The sequence below is a fragment of the Dromiciops gliroides genome, chromosome 2, assembly GCF_019393635.1.
Source record: "Dromiciops gliroides isolate mDroGli1 chromosome 2, mDroGli1.pri, whole genome shotgun sequence".
Lineage (NCBI taxonomy): Eukaryota > Metazoa > Chordata > Mammalia > Microbiotheria > Microbiotheriidae > Dromiciops > Dromiciops gliroides.
Window position 1 is genome coordinate 450783512 of NC_057862.1, and position 20613 is coordinate 450804124.

A 20613-nucleotide genomic window follows, 5' to 3' on the forward strand; every position below is an offset into this window, starting at 1 on the left:
ATTTTGAACCGAATGCCTTCAAGGCCTTTCAAACTCACTATGTCCAAAACAATTGATTTTCTTTCTCAACAAACCTACCCCTCTATTTTTGTTCCTCCTCTTCATCCAGGTTTGGATCCTGAGCTCCTCATTCTCATTCACCCTACATAGCTGACCAATTGCTAAATCTTGTTGATTTCCATTTCCAAATATCTCCAGTGTATGTTCTCTTCTCTCCACTCACAGAGCCACCTTCCTAATTCAGGCCCTCTTCATCTTTCTCATAGATTATAAAAATAGTTTTCTTATTGGCCTGTTCTATGCTCCATACAACTGCCAAAATGATTTTCTGATCATCCCACCTACTAAATAAGTTTTTATGGCTTTCTTATGCTCCAGGATCAAATATAAACTCCTTTGGCATTTAAAACTTCACAACCTGGGGGCAGCTAGGTGGCATAGTGGATAAAGCACTGGCTGTGGATTCAGAAGGACCTGAGTTCAAATCCAGCCTCAGACACTTGACACTAGCTGTGTGAACCTGGGCAAGTCACTTAACCCCAACTGCCTCACAAAAACAAAAACAAAAACAAAACAAAAAATACTTCACAACCTGGACCCCTTTTTTTTATCTTTCCTGCATTCTAATACATTGCTTTCCTCTACACCCTGTATAGTCCAGCCACACTCGTCTCTGTGGTTCCACACACAAAGTGCTATACCTCCCATCTATATTCTTTTGTACATTCTGTCCCCTGTGGCTTCACCTCCTCTCAGAATTACTGGTTTCCTTTAAATCCCAGATGACATGTCACCTTCTGGAGGTGACCTTTCCCATCCTTCCAACCGCCAGGGCTTTCCCTTCTAAGGCTCCCCTCTACCTATTTTGTTTTTACTTGCTTCTACCTATATATGTACATCTTGTCTCCCTAACAGAACATAAGCTCCTTTGGGATGGGGCTGGGGGCTGGGGGAGTGTTTTTGCTTTTTATTTGCACCACCCAAACCTAGCAGAATGCCTGGCCCATTAGAAACTCTTAATAAGTGCTTGTTGATCAATAGACCAAGAATTCTTCAGAAAGCCAGGCCAAAGCAGTTCCTCCCTCCCCAGCTGGAAAAGTACAAACATAGAACTGTAGGACTTTAGAGCTGGAAGGGACTTTAGAGATTATCTCAGCCAACCACCTCATTTGACAGAAGAGGAAACTGCAGGTCCTCCCAACCCTAGGCTTTCTGGTATGTTGGTATATGTTCCATTACCCCCTTTTTTGGGGGGGGGGGTCAAGAATCTCAGACTTTTCAATAATTCCTTAGTGAGCACTTGCTGCATGTAAGGCAGACAGACCAGTGGGTACATGATAACAATGAAATAAAATGCAGCCCTGGCTTTTAGGAGTTTAGCTTAGTGGGAGAGTTGAAACTTATAGGATGACTCGTTTCTATGGAATTTTAAAGTTTCTAAGAAGCCCTAAAAAAAGGCATTATAGATGAAGAAGGTAAAGCACATGAAGGGTAAGGGGCATTCCCCTCCCCCCCACCCAGCACACTCAGCTAGAAAATGTCAGAGTTAGAATTTGAACTCGTGTCTCCTGACTCTTAAATCCAGTACTCTGCTACTGCGTTGCCTGCATGACAAGAACTTGCATTGTGAGGCCATCTCTCACAGGTGCTAAATGAGTCACTCCACAGGCTCTGTGAGTTCAGTGGAAGGGAAGGCGATTTTCAGCTGAGGTCAAGGAAGACCTCACAGGGAAGGTAGGAACTGAGCTGAGCCTTGAAGAATGAATGACTCAAGGCTTTGGGCAGGTGGGAGGAGGGCTGGAGGGGTTTTAGGTGGATTGTCAGAGACAGGGAGGGGCCTGGTGTGTTGGTGAGGGAGAACAAGCGCCCTGCCCCAAGTGACTTATTTTGAGCTGGTTTTGCTGCCCTGTCGATAGCCACCTCCTGACCCTATTTTGGGGTAAGTGTAGTGGGGGAGAAAAGCTGAACTGTCTGGATGAGATCACTCTGTATGCTTGTATGGTGCTGTCTCTTCCCTTAGTACAATGGCACCCAGGGGACTGGGAGGAGGCGGAGAGAAGGTGGGGAGAATGAGTGAAGAACACACATGTGGTGGCAAATGGGAAAAAGAACCCTTTGAGGATGTTTACCCTTGCATGTAGAACGCACTGAGGCCAAGAAATAATATGGATCCAAATGAATTGGGACATCTCCTGTGGATTCAAATTGGGCTAGTTCACCTGGAGGTGGTATTTTAGGCATTTTTCATATCTGCTAATGGAAAAAAAAATCAGTTAATTTTCTTCAAGTGCTGACTGTGAACAAGAAACTGCTGTGTTGGGGATACATAGGTTTTTTGGTTTTTTTAAATTAAATTGTAAAGGGGAGAGAAATCCCTTCTATTTATTGAAGGGTATCTGTCTCCTTTGCCTGAATTATCCCCTGTTGGCTTTGATTTCCAGAAAGTATCTGTGAGAATATTAGTCCAGAGCTACCATCTAACTCCCACAAAAGGCCGGGCTAGCCTAGAATCCCAGACACCTTGCATCTACCTTTGGCTCTTCCACTCACTTGCTGTGTGAAAACAACTTTCCCTTTTTGGGCTTCGATGTCCTCTTCTGTAAAATGAAGTCGATGGCACAAGTGGCTGAACTCTCATAGCATCCTTTCCAGCTCTAACATTCTATTCTCCTAGTGCCTCGGCTTTCCCCGGTGGGTGTGTGGGAATCAATTTACCAACCTTTGACCCCCATCCTATTTGCTTTCTCCCCTGGGGCCTCTGGTTTCAGCTCTACTCTTTGGCTTTCCCTACCCCTCCCATTAGCATTAGGACCTTTTAAAAGACCAAGAAGAGAACACATTTCAAAGTAACCAGCCAACTATCACAGAGGAGTTAATGTGACATTTCTAGGGCTCAAGAGGACCCCATCAAAAGGGTAGGCTTACTTTCCTTGAAGCCTCCAAGCTTCAGTAACTCCTCTTCTTGGGGGGTAGGGAAGGACAACCCTTCTCCCCAGTCCCTGTGGAATGCCTCATTAGAACTCAAGCTGAACTGAAAGCATCTTTGTGTCACTTGAGAAACCTTGCTCATCATTGGCCCTGGGGGGGGGGGGCGGGGGGGGGGAGGGGAGGGGACTTGTTCTGTAATTGGGCAGACTCATATTCTGCTTCATCTAGCTGGGCCCTAATGGAGAGGCATGCTAGAGAGGTACATGTGTCCAGTCAGGCATTAAGAGGAGATTGGGAAAACCCTTCCCCCTCTCTTCCTCACCTGTCAAATGATGATGGCTAAGCTCCCTCCCAGTTCTGCTATTCTTTGGAAACTTGGTCTTGATGGTGCCATGTAGATATAGGACCCTGTAGCAAGGGATGTAAACTCTCTCGACCTCAGTTACTCATCTGTAAAATGAGGGGCCCCGGGGGCAGCTAGGTGGCGCAGTGGATAGAGCACTGGCCCTGGAGTCAGGAGGACCTGAGTTCAAATCCAGCCTCAGGCACTTAACACTTACTAGCTGTGTGACCCTGGGCAAGTCACTTAACCCAAATTGCCTCACCAAAAAAAAAAAATAATCATGAGGGGTCCCTTCTAGCTCAAAATCTATGGTCCCATGTCAGCTTCAGCTATGAATTCTGATGATATACCATCCTTTTCTTTCTCATTTGGGATGCATTTTCAGAGTGGTTTTGCAGAGATATACCTGCCTTACTGTGCCCTTCTTCCCAGTGCAAGGGAGCTGAGTTTCTTTCCGAAAAAGAGGAAAATGGAAGCCTTAAAGTCTCTTTAAGAACTCAAGCTTCAGAAAGGTCCTTACTTAGTACTGAAACACCTGTTTTGTGAGAAAACAGGGATGTTGGTCTCTGAAAATATCAGTCAGAAACATGACATTTGGATCTGGGGAAAATCTTTTCAATATAAACCACATTTAATGATTTCTTACCTATTTGTCTGCCTCAGGTTCTCTTATTTAATCACAAAATTTCAAAATATCCAAGCTCAAAGACCTTCACAAGATTCTAGTGCAACTTATTCATTTTAAATAGGAGGAAACTGAGGTGGGGAAGTGATTTGCCCAAGGTCACACAGAGCATGAGTGTCAGAACTGCAGGTGTATGAGGCAGGTGAGGTGAGTAAGGGAGGGCAGCTCAGGTGCTTGATTTTTCAGATGAGGAAACTGAGGTGTTCTTGGCCTGTGTCACACAGCTGTAAATGAGGACCAGACACAGGGGTGGATCCATGAATTTCTGGTCTCCCGATTATTGCCTGTTTTTTTTTTTCTGATGTCTCATTTGGGAAGAAAAATTATTCAAGTCTGAGGGCCTCATCCTATCTTCTGTGTCATTCATTGATGGTGGCATAGCCCTCAGGGCTTTCTGTCGTCTGGTATAGCAGGTCTTTCTAATATGTAGCTGGCTCTTTCAGAACTGAAACTGGAGACTAGCTTTAAAAAGCTTTATTCAATGTCTAACTGAGCCCAATTTCCAAAAAGTGAAAATTACCCATAATTATAATACTTTTCAATTCCATGGAGGTTTTCCTCTGATTGTTATAATTATGTTTGCTGTTTGAGTGCCAACAGGACACACAATAGCAGACTGGGCTCTCAAGCACTCTGGGGGAATTATCCTGTACATATTTGATATTTGCAATCAGAATGTCCCCTTTATTTATTTTATAACAAATGTTAGTAGAATTTATTTTTATGCTAAAGGCTTGTGGTCTATACATTTTGATCCAGAATTTAATTCTTGAAAGCATTTTGAACTTCGAACTCAACTTGTCTATAGAAGGCTATTTTTCCAAATGCATTAACATCTGCATTTCATATCAGAGCCCTGTAATTGGTTCAACTTTTTGGCAGGAGGCAAAGAGAATTAATATTTTTCAGTTCCCTCATAAGCAGTCATCTGTAGCAGAGTACTGTGCAAATCTTAACATACCAATATGAGCAAGGGCTATCAATAAAGATTATGGCTAAATCTATACTTACTCAGAGTGTTTAAGTGTTTGACTCACTTAGCAAAGTTGTGCTGATATTTCAAATTAAGGTCAGGAATAGGGTTCTTGAGGCCTGATGAGGGACAAAGGACCTTTAAAAAAAAAAGTCCCTTTCCATTCCCTCAGTCAACACCCTAGTCCAGGCCCTTATTACTTCATGCCTGGACTATTACAATAGTCCTCACTGGTTTCCCCCACCTCTAGTCACTCCCTTCTCCATACTGCCAGATTGCCTTAAAATATTGCTTTGATCATGTCACTCCTTTGCTCAAAAGCCTTCAATGGTTCCCCATTGCCCATAGGATAGAGTTTAGACTCAATCAAGGTTCTCCATGGCCTGACCCCAATGTCCCTGATCACCCCCTATTTACAGTAGTTCTTTGAATGTCTGTAGCACTGATTGTGAACTGGATTTTGTGTAAGGGTGGAGGAAAAAGTGGGGAATTCTCATATAGTAATGGTATAGTGGGAAAAGAAATAGACTAAGAAACAGGGCACATAGGTTCTAGTCATGACTTTCCTACCAATTAGCTGTTTGACCTTGGGCAGATTACTTCACTTCTCTGGGATTCAGGTTAAAATAAGGGGGTGGAAAAATAGTCCCTTCCAACTACAAATTCTCCATTTATTAAATCATGTAAAAAAGAACAGGTGGCAAAAAAAATTTCTTTTAGAACATTTAATGTGGTTGGAATCTTGTTGCACAGCTTGGTACGTGGTTTTAGAAATACCGTGGGCCAAGTTATGTCTCTGTGGACATAATTTCATCTGCTCTAGGGATTTTTAACTTTTGTTTATTTCATGGATCCCTTTGGCAATCTGGTGAAGCCTATAGACCCCCTTCTTAGGATAAAGTTTTCAAATACATAAGATATGCAGGATTGTAAAGGAAATCAGAGGTTAGTGAAGGTAAAGATGTACTTTTTTTTTCCTCATCCAAGCTCATGGACCTCCTTTAATCTATCCATGGACTCATTTAGAAGTCTGTGGACTCCAGGCTAAGAACCCTTCATCAGTTAACAGATTGAGATTGAGGTGGTATACAGCCTATTGAGTGCTGGGCTTGGAGTCAGGAAGACATGAGTTCAAATTCTTGGATGCTTACTAGCTGTGTGACCTTTGGGCAAAGTCACCTAACTTCTACATGCATCAGTTTCCTCAACTGTAAAATGGGTCTAATAATAACAAACACCTACCTCTCAGGGTTGTTGTGAGGATTAAATGAGATAATACTTGTAAAGCTCTTAACACAGTGCCTGGCACATAGTAGGCACTTATTTCTTCCCCCTTTACCCCTAACAGCCTGTAAAACAGACATTAGTAATGACCAACCACAATTGCAGAAGACTCATGATGAAACATGTTACCCACCTCCCACCTCCAGAAAGAGAGGTAATGGACGTGGAGCGCAGATTGAGACTTTTTTGTTTTTTTGACATGGCCAGTTCAAGAATTTGTTTTGCTTGACCATACATGTCTGTGACAGGTTTAATTTTCTTGCTTTCTCAATGGTGGAGGGGAAAGAGAGATGAGAGGAAGGGAATTTAGAACTGAACATAAAATTGAATTTTAGAAGTTTAAAAACAAACAAACATGTCAAACCTTTCTGTTGACACAACTGTTCTAATAAGATTCCATGGTATTTTCACTGACTAGATTCTGAACTTTCTCTTCCACATCTCCCACACCTTAGGAGTAAACAAGCTCACATTCTCACCGGCCAACTCTTTTTAGTATTAGTCTTCCTGTACTGCCCAAGGGAAGCTCTTTTGGGGCAGAGACTATTTCATTTTTCTCTCTGTATTCTTAGCACCCACCCTGGGGCCTGCTAGGTCACAGCTACTGAATTAAATGAATGATGTATGAATGAATGGTCCTCAATGGGTAGGAATAACTTTTCTTTCTTCCTTGTTTTATCTTCAGCTTTTCTGCCAGACCTCATCCCACTTCCTATCCCACAAATAAATGGCTAAAATCCATTCTCTGCTCTTCCCATTTCTATATCAAAACCTACCTCCCAGGGTTAGTTAGTGTGAAGATCAAATGAGATCATATTTGTAACGTTCTTAGCACAGTGCTTGACACATGGTAGACACTATATAAATACTTATTCCTTCCCTCCCCTCCCCCTTTCCTCAGCTAATTTCAGATCTTGTTGGCCTCTTCCATTCTCAGTTCAATTCGGAAAACATTTATTAGTATCAGCACATGTGTAACATTTTGTTGGATCCCATCCTTTCCCTTTCTTTATCAGAGTCCAGTTCTCTAATTTTTGTCATTGTTGTAAAAACTTGGAAATAAGTCCTCTCCTCCCCCGACTCACTTTTCTCCTTCCCTGTGTTTGCACCTGAGGATCTCACTTGACTTGCATTTCTTTCCTTCAAGTTACATAATTCTTAATTTTGGCATGGCATTAAAAAAAAAAAGTTAGAAAATGATGCTTGAAATTGTCTGTGCACGTATCTCAGTGTGTTTACTTCCTTAGAGTATATTTGAAAGATCCCAAACTTACTTCATTTCTATTTTGGTCAAGAACTGGAGTCGCTGGAGGAAAGGGGGCGATGAGGAAAAAAATATGTGAGGAAGGAGCAGTCTTGAAGTCCACATTTCCCCATCCACCCACTTCTGCAAATGCCCAAAGTGGACAGCTGATCAGCTAGTAATTTTCTTCTGTGGCATTTCAGAGGCTTCCTGGTTCCACCCGCAGGGCCAAGTGTTTTTTTGGGGGGAATCCCACAGATCTTTAAATTTCACCACAAATATTTCCCAGAGTGCAGAAATCAGCAGCTTGGCTCACCTCTTGTTATCAGATTTCTTGTATGGATTGAGGCTTAGGTTGAGTGGAGTAAGAGGGCCTCTGGTTTTACAGAAATTCTATGGCCTGAACTCTGGAATCTTAAATCAGGCAAAGAGGTCAGATTCAAAAACCATATTCAAGTCAGCTATCTTTTCTCCAGCTGCCTGTTCCTGCTGCCTGCTCTGCTCCCTCTCCTTCTGTTTTCCCCTGGCTTCTCCAACCTTTCTCTTATTAGCATTTGTGGCCACATGTGCTGGCCAGTATCTTGGCTCTGTTGAAAGGAAGGGAAGAGAAGAGAGGGAAAAGGGAGAGGCTGAGGACAACTAAAAAACTGGGAAATTCTTGGACACTCCAGGGGCAGCTCCAACTTCTTTGGCTGTTACCAAGTCCCACGCCAGTCTGCTGCATGATTGTAGGATGGGACTGGGTAACACATTCTGAGGTAGAGCTGCCGAGGATTCCAGGAGATGTTTTCTGTGTGTGGTTTAGGGCAGAGTTTACCAGCTTAGCATGTTAGTACACATGAGTGCCTTTTGAAGGACCCCACTGGAATGGGCAGCCAATGGGGCTTTCCCCATGATTCTGCTCCTGATCCTCCACCCCTTCACCCCACCCGGGATGGAGCCAGTACCTCTCCTGTCAATCCATCTCTCCCTCCACCCTCCCAAAGTAGAAGCCAGCTGAAGGTCACCTTTAGGTATTTATGGGAATGCTGACTTCTGTCCACTTTACCCACCCCTCATACCAATCAAGTCACAAATATTGCTGAATTCCAACCCCATTCCTCACTTTTGTTTGGTTTTAGTTGATGTAGACCTTTAAAAAGGCCTATTTCTGCGCTTTTTCCTTTTTTCTTAACTCCCTTGTTTTTGTCAGCTTAGGCTACAGATTACTGTGTCAGACCTTAGGAAAGGATGGGCACATTTGCTTCTGTGTAAGTCTGATGCCTTCTTAGCTCTCTGATGAAAAGGACTCTAGGGCCTTCTTCAGCCTGCTCCTGAATACCTTTTTCAGTTTGACTGGACCACTTTGTGCCCCCATATGAGGTTTTTCCTGTTCCTGGGTTCTCTTAGGCTACAGACAGAATACTGGCATGTTGGTTCATAATCTTTGCTGTCAAAGTGGGATTACAGGAATCAAGGTTTGTGTATATGTCTCAGTTAATAGTGACCTAGAAATCTCCATTTCTTTGGCGATCTCTTGCTACTTAAATAGATTATTCAATAATTGGAAATCTTTAAAAGTGTTTTAATTTTACCCAAGAAAATTGGGCTAAATCTACAAGCCTTAAAATTCAGTCGTGGACCATATTTAGCGGTTTGTGCCTGAGTCGTTGCGTCACTGGGGTCAAAAGGAACCATTCGATTGTTCACTGCCTGCTATGTGTATAGATAGTGCCTAACCTGATCAGTAAAGGTCTTCAAAATTAAAAATGGGCTGAGCTATGAAAATGCAGATTTAAAGAAGGCTCCTGATAATGCAATGAAGGAACATATGATGAACAGGATGAAATCAGCTCACTTCTACAAAGGTTTCTTTTTGACCTGTCGCAGTCAGAGGACATGGAAAGGAATCCTACGCCCTATTTATGTGATTCTGGGCAAATCAATTAACTTCTCTGGGCCTTGGTTTCCTCATTTGTAAACTGAGAGGGGACATGATGATGTGGAAGGTCTCTTCCAGCTTCTTAACTGTTGTCTTGGGGATGGCCAATCCTGCAGCAAATTTGTCTGTTCGTCTCAAGGAGGAGGTCATGTAGAAAAACACCTGAAGAGCATCTGGCCTGGGGGAGGGAGGAGAAGGAGGAGGAGGAAGGAGCCCTGGCTATTTTGTGGATGGAACATTGCTGTTCATGCTGGCTTTTCCACCTTCCTCTAAATGACTTAATTTTAGTTTTCCTGGCTTCTTGGTGCTTTAAAGGGGATATGCTTTAAAAGCCTCAGACCTGCATGACTCTCTTTTTCCTTATGTCTCCAGGAAGGTGGGCACTATTTTGGTATCCTGGTGAGTGTGAGGGGGTGGTGGAGGAGAAGGGGGGGTTGAGCAGGGCATTCCCTGAAATCTCTGGGGAAACCTAGATCCAGCAAAACCACTCATTTAGCTTGTCCTGTGGGTTCATGGAGGAGGCATGGAAAAAGCAATGAGCTGGGGAGTCAGGAGGTCCGAGTTCTAGCCCAAGCTCTGCTGCAAACGGTGCTGGGGGACTTCAAATTACTCCCCCCTCTTTCTCTGGGCTTCAGTTTTCCCCATTGTCAAATAAAGAGGCTAGCTTCAGTTTTTGCAAAAGGATCATAGGTTTTAGTGCTGGAATGGATCTCAGAGATCATCTCCCTCATTTTGCAAATGAGAAAAATTAGTCCCAAAGAAATTAAATGAGTTGTCCAAGGCCATGCAGGTATTTGTGGCAGAGCATAGGATTTGAAATCAAAGGTCCTGCCCAGACCTGACTTTCTCAGATTCTGAGCTGGACTAAGGGAGAGGTGAGGAAAGGGAGGGGAGAGGAGGAGGAATGGGGAGGTTGACTTGGCTTTCCTACCATCAGTCTACCTTATTGAAAAGCTGACTGGAGCTGACTGTGGATCTGAATAGGTATCTTAGTCTGCGTGGGTGGGACAATGAACACCTTCTGTACTTGTCTTTGATCTTTCACTGAGGGTTTCCCCTCCAGGCTTATTGTTTGCAAGTTTGCTAAAACTACAGACTCTCCAGTGGATTCCATGGTTTCCAGACTGACTCAGCCCCAGCACCCATGTATTGCGTGGTCTGGTTGGGTTCCCTAGATTGTATCACTTTATCTTAGGGAATTGAAGGCAGTGTTACTGCAGAAACATGTAGAGCTTTAAACATGTTTATTTTCCATCTGCAGCCAGCCCACCGAGAAGCAAAATGGCAGAGGAGAAAGTGGCTCTAGGGTGGGAACATCCAGGCTAAGGTGAGGCTGTTAGAGTCTAGCCACTAGAACCTGGAGATTTTGCCTAGGTTTAGAATGGGGAAAATCAGTAGTCCCAAGCTTTTTATCAGTTGAATAAAATGCTATTGACCCTTCATTTACAATCCCATAGTCTCTCAAGATCTTAAGAGGCCTTCAAGCACAACCCATTTACCTGGTGACCTGGGTTTAGAGGCACCAGCTCTGGCTCAAATCAAGTTCCGAGTAGTAGCTCTACTAGCGTATTGTATATGAGAGGCATTTTAGTCTAAGTACAAAGAGGCCTGGTCTAGCAGACCTGGGTTCAAATCTCGGATCTGCTCTTTTCTAGTTGTGTGACCACAGGCAAGTCACTTTTTCCTCTCTGAGATTCAGTTTCCTCAGCTATAAAATGAGGGAGTTGGATTAGATGAATTTTGTGGTCCTTTTCAGCTCTAAATTTGTGTAATCCTGCACTTTGCTCCTCTTTACACATACTACAATCCAGACAAAGTGTCTCTCAAACATGGTACCCTATCTCTCATCTCTACTGTCTCACTGGCTAGCTCCTATATGTGAAATGTATTCCTTCCTCCCTCTACCTCTTAGATTCCCTAGCTCGATTCAAGGCTCAGTTCCTATCCTGCTTTCTACATGAGACCTTTCTTGATTCCATTCTTTGCCTTTACCATCTGCTGGTGCTTTTTCCTCCATATTTTGAATGTGCCAATATACATTTTGTCTCAGTTCCTAGAGGGCAGAAACGGTTTTTCCTTTGGTTGTTGGACCCTCAGTGCCTATCATAGTTCCTGTCACCTGATAAATTTTTAATAATTGATTGATTGTCATAGCTTTGATTCATTCATGGTCTCAAAAAATGGGCCTTGATGCTAAATGTGGCAGTGTTTGAATGTCTCCCAATAAAGGACAGTTAGGATCACTTAAGATTCATCACAGTCAGTCTCTTGGAAAGTTTGTCTCTTGGGAAACAGGGGATACCAGCGGTAGAATGTTTTGTAATTTGGGTTCTTGGGGGCTTCTTGACTCTTTAGTTGCAAAGTGTCTGAGAGGAGCCCCTTCAGTGCCCAGAACTCAGCAGGAATAATGGGGATCTTTTCCAGGTGGCCACAGGAAAAATTGGTTTAACAACAATAAACAAATTAAACCATCAAACAAAAACCCCTCACTTGACCCCATTTCTTCAAGCTGTTATCTTTATCTCTCTTCCTTTTTGTGGCCAAACTCCTAGAAAAAAAGCCGTCTGAGTTCTCTGCCTCCATTTCCTTTCTTCTCATTCTTAACCCTCTACAATCTGGCTTCCAATCACATTACTCAGCTGAAAGTTCTATCTTCAAAGTTACCAATGACGTCTTAACTGCCATATTTAATGGTCTTTTCTCAATCCTCTCCTTGTTGACTCCTTTGTAGCAACTGATATTGACGTCAGCCTTTCCTGTCCTCTCTCTCCTATCTGGTTTCTGTAACACCGTACTTCCTTGGTTCTGCTCCTCTAGTCTCATCATACCTTCAAAGAGTCACTTTTTGGTTGATCATCCATGTCCTGATCTTTAACGGTGGGTGGCTCCCAAGACTCTGTCCTGAGTATTCTTTTCTCTCTCTTCATTCCTTCTTAGTGATCTCATCAGCTCCTGCAGATTCAATTATCTTCTCTATTCCTCTGATTCCCAGATCCATATATCCAGGCTGTCTCTCCCTTCCAAATTCCATATCTGTATCACCAAGTGCCTATTGAACATTTTCATATGGCTGTCTCATAAGCATCTCAGACTCAGAATGTCCCAGAATAGAACTCATTATCTTCCCCTCAAATCTATCCCTTTTCCTAATGTCCTTATTTCTGTTGAATGTGCTACCATCCTTCCAGGTCACTCAGATTTGCAATTTTGGAGTCACATTTAACCCCTCTGTCTCTTTCCTCCTCCATATCTGTTGAGTTTCTAATTCTTGCTGCTTCCATGTCCAGCATCTCTCACATCTGCCTCCTCTCCACTTACATGGCCACCCACCCTATGTTTAGGCTCTCATCACTTCTTGCCTGGGCTATTGCAATAGCCTTTTAATTGATCTCCCTCTCTCAAGTCTTTCTCCCACTACAGTCTGTTTTCCACACAGATACTAAAGTGATCTTACTTACTCAGCAAATGCCAGTGGCTCCCTGTTTTTTCTAGGATCACTATAAACTCCTTTCTTTGGCATTTAAAGCACTTTATAACCTTGCCCAAACTTGTCTTTTTTTTTAAATAGTATTTTATTTTTTCCAATTACATGTAAAAATAATTTTTAACATTCATTTAAAATTTTATTTTGAGTTCCAAATTTTCTCCCTCCCTTCCCTCTCCTCTCCCTAAATAGGTAAGAATTTAAAATAAGTTATATATGTATAAACATATAAAACAAACAACCTTTTTAGCTTTGTTATATACCATTCTCTTTAACCTTTCTCAATGATTCAACTGAACTACCCTCCTTGCTGCATCTCACACATGACACTCTTTCTGGCCTTTCCTTATGTTGGGAATGGGCTCACTCCTCAACTCTGCTGCTTGGAATCCCTGGTTTCTTTCCAAGGCAACTTGTGTCATTTTCTACATGTAGCCTTTCTTGATTCCCCCAATCTGCTAATTCAATTTTCCAACCCCCCCCCAAATTATCTTATGCTTATTTTGTATATACTTATATGTGTATACATTTCCACCATTGAATGGAAGCTCTTTAAGGGCAGAGACAATTTCATTTTTGTCTTTGTTTTCTCAGTGCCTGGTATAAATTATAATAAAAGCTTAATAAAAACTTAATGATTACTATATTTAATAAACTATAGTCCTTGGATCGCTGTTTCTGTTTGTTCCTGGCCTCCCCAACAAGGAGAATGGAGAATAATTTTGTGATCGTTCGAACTATAGATAGTTTTCATTGTACCATTTTCTTGTTCAAAAGCCCTTACAGGTTTAAGACTAAAATCATAAGCCTAGCCTTCAAGGCCCTCCAAAATATGGTTCTTCCAACTTTGCCTCCTATTTTATAATACGTGTTTTCTAATCATAGGATCATTGATTTAGAACTAAGATACACACACACACATATGCATGTATATCTGCAGATATGCATACATGTATTTAAATTTTATTGATACTTTTTGTTTTTACATATCATTTCCAGATATATACACACAAACATATACCACCCTAGTGATTCTTACAATGTTAGAAAAAGAAAAGAAAAGCAGTTAAGCAAAATAAACCAATATAGCAACCACCTCTAAGAACATATGCAACACCCTGCACCCAGCCTTTCACTTTTCCAATGAATGGAGAGAGGTCTATTTCCTCATCTGTTTGCCAGAGCCAAGATTAAATACTGCAGTTACAGTGGTCAACTTAATTTTATTCTTACCAACATCCTCTTTTTCCTTGATTGAGAAATCGAGGTCCAGAGAGGTTAACTAACTTGCCCAAAATATCACTGATAGTTAATAGCCCATTTGGGAATTCAAATCCAGGTCCTCAAATTTCAATCTAGACCTCTTTCCATTGTACCACACTGCTGCTGTGTCATTTCAGCCTGGCTAATGTTCTCTCAGTCCCTGGACACTGTCTCAATCTACCTCTTTCCCTTTTGCTCCTGCTCTCCCCAGAGTGAAAAAGAAGACACCAGAAGAGGACACTCCCCTAAACCAAAGCTTTCCAGCCTTTTGAACTCAGCCTTGGACTGTGCTTGTCTCTATTTTTTGTACCTTGTCTCCGGCTGATCTTCTTGCTAAGAAACCGACCCAACCCTCACCTACCCCTTCCCTGCCCTTCTCTGTCTCTGTAAATGCTGTTCATCCTTGAAAGCCCAGCTCCACCTCAGCTCTATCACACCTCCAAAGATTCCTACTCCCCCAATCACTCCTATTCCCTAAGCTAGTAGTACACTTAAAACTCTCACTTCTCATTTTGGCACTTAGTTTCTGCTTGGCTTGTTCAAATGTCTGGTTTCCTCAAATGGATTGTAAACTCAGGAGACAATCTTATACTCCTTCAGGAATTTTTCATGTGCCTAGCATAGAACCTTATACATAGTAAGGGGCATGACTACCTGTGGAATACAGGCAGGGGGTATGCTGGAGACAGATAAAACTTGATTGTTAAATTCTCAGTGTGAGCATGGACACTTTGGAAATTTGTAGCACATGCTACATTTCAGGATGTAATTTATTGTTTTGTTGACCGTGATAGAGAAAATGTTAATAATACAAATTAAATTTATAAGTGTGTTGTGGGCACTTTTTTGTTTTTTGTCGTTGTCGTCATCATTGTCGTCAATGTTATTGTTTTCCAGAGAACCAGTTGTGCAATATTTACCAGCCCACCTCTGAATGTAGGAATAAAATATGAGCTCTTTAGGAACCACCAAACTCAAACCCATCCTTTTTATACACCCATACTTGTGCTATAATTAGTTAGCACTTGATGAAAATTCATGATATATTTTTTAATTTTTTAAATTAAAAAAAATTTTTTTTAGTGCATGATATATTTATATAGAAGGATGGTATAGTTAGAGCTGGAAGGGACAGGTGAGGAAACTGAGGGCCAGAGGAGTTAAATGATTTTCCATAGTCACACAGGTATTAAGTGGAAGAGCCAGGATTGGAACCCAGATCTTTGGACTCAATCCAGTTATCTTTCGGTACTTAGTGCAGTGTAGGTGGGGGAAAAAGACAAGTTATGGGATATGGATTTATTTCTTTGGTTAAGATGGGGATCATAGTACAAAGGGTTATCCTCCTTAAGTTCGGCAAGGTGTTAAGAAAAGATGACATTCCCCAGTGGGTCTTGTTTATGCTGTCAAGGCAAAGTCAGTAGTCTCTCACTGCCTTTCTGCTCCAGTCAGGTATAGCTGTGTCAGGAGTGGGGGCAGCCTGCTTCCCTGTCGCACAGAATGGGAGGAAAAAAGGGAAGGCTATAATATTGGGGAAGGCAGGTCCATAATAATGACCCAGTGATGGGGGTAATCACGTTAATGAATTGCTTCAGGGAGGAAGTGTCTTCTTTCTCTATGTCAGTGTCCTGGAGCAAAACCTGGGTTAACTTCTGATGTAGTGTTAGAGATATAATATGTGTGTGTGTGTGTGTGTGTATAATAAACACACACACATGATATCTGGAGAAAAAGGTCATGGAGATGGGCATAGTGAGGAAGGAGAAAGATCAGAGTTTATGTTGATAAGAGGATTTGACATGATAGTTATTGGAAAATTGCTTTTGAAGTATGGAATGGAGTGGTGACTTGTTTCTCCAAACAGCTCTTTGATACTCTCTGTTTTAGCTGATAGTGCTAGAGCTTGGGGCCTTGTTGTTATCTAGCCTTCCTTTTTGAAGAGGACCGATACCATCACACAGCGATATTTTGACTCCTGGGTGAATTGGATTTCAGTGAGGCAGAGTTGCACAAAGCCATCAGTCTCACTCTCTCTTCCAGAGTCATCCAAGTCTAGTGGCAAGACAAAAGTCAGGACAATTGGCAATGGTCCAGGATGCAGTGGATGGCCTTGGTGTCTTTGATGTCTGACCAAGCCCTAAGAGGTCCACAGCACCCCCTTCAGCCAAATTTATGGCCATTGGAACAAATTGTTCTCATCTGCCCATTCTGCTGGAGGCGGGTGGGGGTAAGATACAGTGTGTTCAGGGAGGGGAAGCCATCTGGTGTTAGCGCTTTTTGAGCCCTTTTCAGGGCTGCTCACACAAGTTTGGTGTCCGCCTGGCACTCAGTTCTCTCTTGTGGCTTCACAAGCATACAAGCTTATATAGCAAGCCACACCCTGGTAAACCATCTCTGCAGATGGGCTAAACCAGGTTAAGAGTAACCAACAAGCATCAAACCTGTCAGTGAGTTAGGGGGGATGTCTATCCCAAGCATGTGAAAACTTCCCTCTCCCCCTTTGGGGACTTAATTTCAGCATGAAAGATTCCCCCCACCCCCATCTAAACTCTGTGCCTATTGCCAATCTTTTAACTGCCCTGGCCCTCTCAAACACATTTTAAAAATTGTACACAATTCCCTTCGTTTGAAGAACCAGAGAAAACAGAGGGAAAAAAAAACTAAAAAACTCCCTAGTCCCCAAACTCTCATTGATTCACAGATGAGTCAACGAATCTGGCCCTCACTTTCATGGTTTGTAATAAAAGAATGTTTAACACCATTTTGGCAAGGTCCTCATTGTTTAAAAGACATAGCTCTGCTCCCCAAGTTGTCATTGTTCTAAGGTCCAAATGGGCTTGTCCAGAGATCTCACATTTTCCCATTTTCCTGTAATAATTTCCAGCAAAGTCATCACCCAAGTGTAACTCCTGTGTTCTGGCAAAATAGATTGTCCCCATAGAAAACTACAGAAGGTCCATTGATATTTTTCAGAACTTTATTCAATGAGCACGTTAGCATGCCAAGCACTTGTTACATGCCTACTTTGTACAGAATGTTGTGCAAGGTACTAGGGACTGGGGGAGGTGGGGAGGTAGGGAATGATGCAAAATTTCAGGACACATGATCCTTCACCTCATGGAACTTTTAGTGTAGTGGGAGATATGACATATATACAAATTACTCTCTGACAACCCACAGAGGAGAGAGCTAATCACCAATGGGCTGTGTGGTGTAGTGGATAGAACACTGGATTGGGAGTCAGGAAGATCTAAGTTCAAATCCCACCACAAGACATCTCCTTGACCTCTCTATCACCCTCTTCTCCTTGATACTCTCTTCTCTCTAAGTTTTCCTGGTTCTCCCCAAACTTGACTATTCCTTCTCAGTCTCTTTTTGTTGCATCTTCACTCAGCTTACACCCACTAACCACGTGTGTTCTCCAGGGCTCTGTCCTAGGCCCTTTCTCTCTTTCTTCCTTTATGCTATTTCAATTGGTGATCTCATCAGCTTTCGTGGGTTTCATTACTATCTCTAAGCTGGTTGATTCTCATTTCTACTTATCCAACCCTAACTTCTTTCCTAATCTCCAATTTAGAAAATCACATTTCCAGCTGCCAGGAGCTGGATGCCCCATGGACATTTAAAACTCATGTATCCAAAACTACTCACTATTGTCTCTCTCCCGCTTCTTAATTTCCCTGTTACTGTTAAGGGTAGCACCATCCTTACAGTCACTCACTTGCATTTAGACAATAGGCAGCCATTATAAGACCTTGAACACTAAAGTGATGTGATCAGATTTGTGCCCAAGATAAGCTAATTTGGTTGAAGAAGGGGAGTAGACATTTCTCATACAACAGTTAATTAATTGTTTAAGCTGCTGGGTGGTCATTCACTTTCAGGTCTTCATATTTTCCACCCCTCCCCTCCCCTCCCCTTCCCTTCCCTTCCCCAAAATGTCATTTAAGTAAAATCAGAAATGGAAATTCATGATCATACAACATTGATTCAAGCACATGAGAGAGCTATTTATTCTACTTAATGACCTCCAAGATAACCACCTGCTGGAGGGGAGAGTGAAAGGTGGGAAGGAAAGGTAAGGATTAAGTACCAAAGAATCACTGTTTAGATGTCAAAATCAAACCCCACAGGCTAAAGATTTCTAGGTCTTCGTAGTCCTATAATTCTAGACACCATTTAGTTTTATTTTACCTTTCCCCCTAATTCCAGAATAAAACTTTTTCATCCCAAAAGTGATTGAATTAAAAAGATTTTTTTTTTCCTGAGAGAATAAGGAGGAGAAATTCAAAGTATCTTGAGCATCTTGGTGAAAACTGACATCAGCTGGAAACCAGCTTTGGCAGTATGACTGGTAGAAATTTCGCTTAGACATTTCTTTGCACCTTATATATTAATATCAACTATGTGTGGATCTCAAAGCACTTAAATTTTTTTTTTCCGACAGTGGATGCAGCAGACAAAGAGATTGTGGTTATACTCATTTTTGCTCTAGGTAAAGTGAAGTCAGAAGAGATGCAATGACATTGGTAGAACAGTTAGAGCTTTGTAACCTCGACTCCCGAGCCTTATTATAGTAGCAGAGGTTGTTGTATTTCATTTTTGTATCTACGACACCTGTCAGAGTGTCTTCAGGGGCAGTTTGGTGTGGCGAAGGGATCACTGGGTTTGAAGTCCCTAGACCTGGCTCCAGAGCCCGGGGCAAATCCCTTCACTGCTCTGATTCTTAGTTCTCTTCTGCATGATGGAATCGGTCATGCTTCTGATAAATAACCTACATAGTTTGTGAGGAAGGAGATTCAGAAAGGCTTGTAAAAAATTCGAGCTGTTATTTTTATTATTGCACACAGTAAACAGTCCATTGTTGCGTGGCCTTTATTCAGTGGAACATAATAATGGCTAGGGGTATTTTTTTACAAAGTATTTTCTATATCTGTTTCCCTTCTCTTTCATCATCAAATGAGATAATATTTGCAAAACTAAGTTTATCACAGTGCCTGGCACATAGTAGGTAACTAATAAATGCATTTCTCATTCCTTTCAACACCTCTTCTTCTCTTGTTATGGTGGGGGAAAAAAGCTCTTGAAATTTTCATCGAAGTGACAATTGACTACCTTACGTGTCCCTTTTTTTTTTTTTTTTTTAGTGAGGCAATTGGGGTTAAATGACTTGCCCAGGGTCACACAGCTAGTTAAGTGTTAAGTGTCTGAGGCCGGATTTGAACTCAGGTACTCCTGACTCCAGGGCCGGTGCTCTATCCACTGCGCCATCTAGCTGCCCCTTACGTGTCCCTTTTAAGAGAATTTTCTTTCTCTACTTTCTTCTACATTCCCATATAGACCCTTTCTATAGCATGGTTGTATGTTTCTTGCTTGGTTGATCAAACTGTTCCTGAATAACCACTCCCCCAGGTGACTCATAGCCCTGTCTTCTTTTTCTTTTAGGGATTCAGATTTGTTTCTGCTTGACAGTCGAACTATCTGGGCTACGGAGGAGGGTTGGCTGGTATTTGACATTACAGCCACGAGTAATCACTGGGTGGTGAACCCACAGCTCAACCTCGGCCTGCAGCTGTCAGTGGAGAGTCTAGATGGTGAGTTCCAAGACCGTATTGTCAGCAGCGAGAGCCCAAATGTGTGTCGAGGAGCTCTAGCCCAGACTAGTTTTAGCACAGCCACTAATCATGTACTTAAGTGGGATCTTTTGAATGCTTTATGCTTGAGTTTCATTAAGGGGTAAGATTTTTCCCCCCAAATGGCTTCAGCATTTTGAGTAGGAATAAAAAGCAGTTTTCCCTCTTTTTTTCCAGACTAAATAAAAGAATAGAGATTAAATTATCACTTGTTTATGCAAGAAGAGCCCTGCCTTTGACCCTGTTTTTTTAAAACTTGGGTAGAGACTCATTGGAGGAAAAAGTAGAGGAATGAGCAAGAGAGACAAGATAGTGGAATCAGATGGTGGAGAAGAGAGGACCAGGGAAAGGCTGTGGGAAGAACATTAGAAGGCACATGCCCTTCCGTCCACCTCTTTCTCACAGCATGACAGTCTTAGCTAAAGGCTAAGCCATTTGGGAGGGGTTCTTAACCTGGGGTCTATAAACTTCTTCTTCTTCTTCCTCTTTTTTTTTGGTGGGGCAATGGGGGTTAAGTGACTTGCCCAGGGTCACACAGCTAGTAAGTGTCAAGTGTCTGAGGTCAGATTTGAACTCAGGTCCTCCTGAATCCAGGGCCAGTGCTTTATCCACTGCGCCATCTAGCTGCCCTCTATAACCTTCTTAAAAATGTTTTTTATAACCATATTTCAACATAATTGGTTTCCTTTGTAATACTACAGATTTTATTTTATGCATTTAAAAACATTCTGAGAAGGGGTCCATGGGCTTCATTAGAAGGCTGAAGGAGACCATGGCACAAAATAGGTTTAAAACCCCTTATTTTTATTTATTTATGTATTTGTTTCTTTGTTTTTAACCCCCTGATTTTTTTGGG

At 42.1% G+C, this 20613-nt stretch overlaps 1 protein-coding gene across 1 annotated transcript in view; it reads left to right on the top strand.

Annotated features, from left to right (window-relative positions):
• The window catches only part of BMP7 (bone morphogenetic protein 7), a 97708-nt gene that overhangs the window by 51898 nt on the left and 25197 nt on the right, over nucleotides 1–20613 (top strand). The window contains exon 3 of the mRNA XM_043986009.1: nucleotides 19570–19718. Within this exon, the coding sequence (XP_043841944.1) occupies nucleotides 19570–19718 (149 nt within the window). The remainder of the gene's footprint in view (nucleotides 1–19569; nucleotides 19719–20613) is intronic.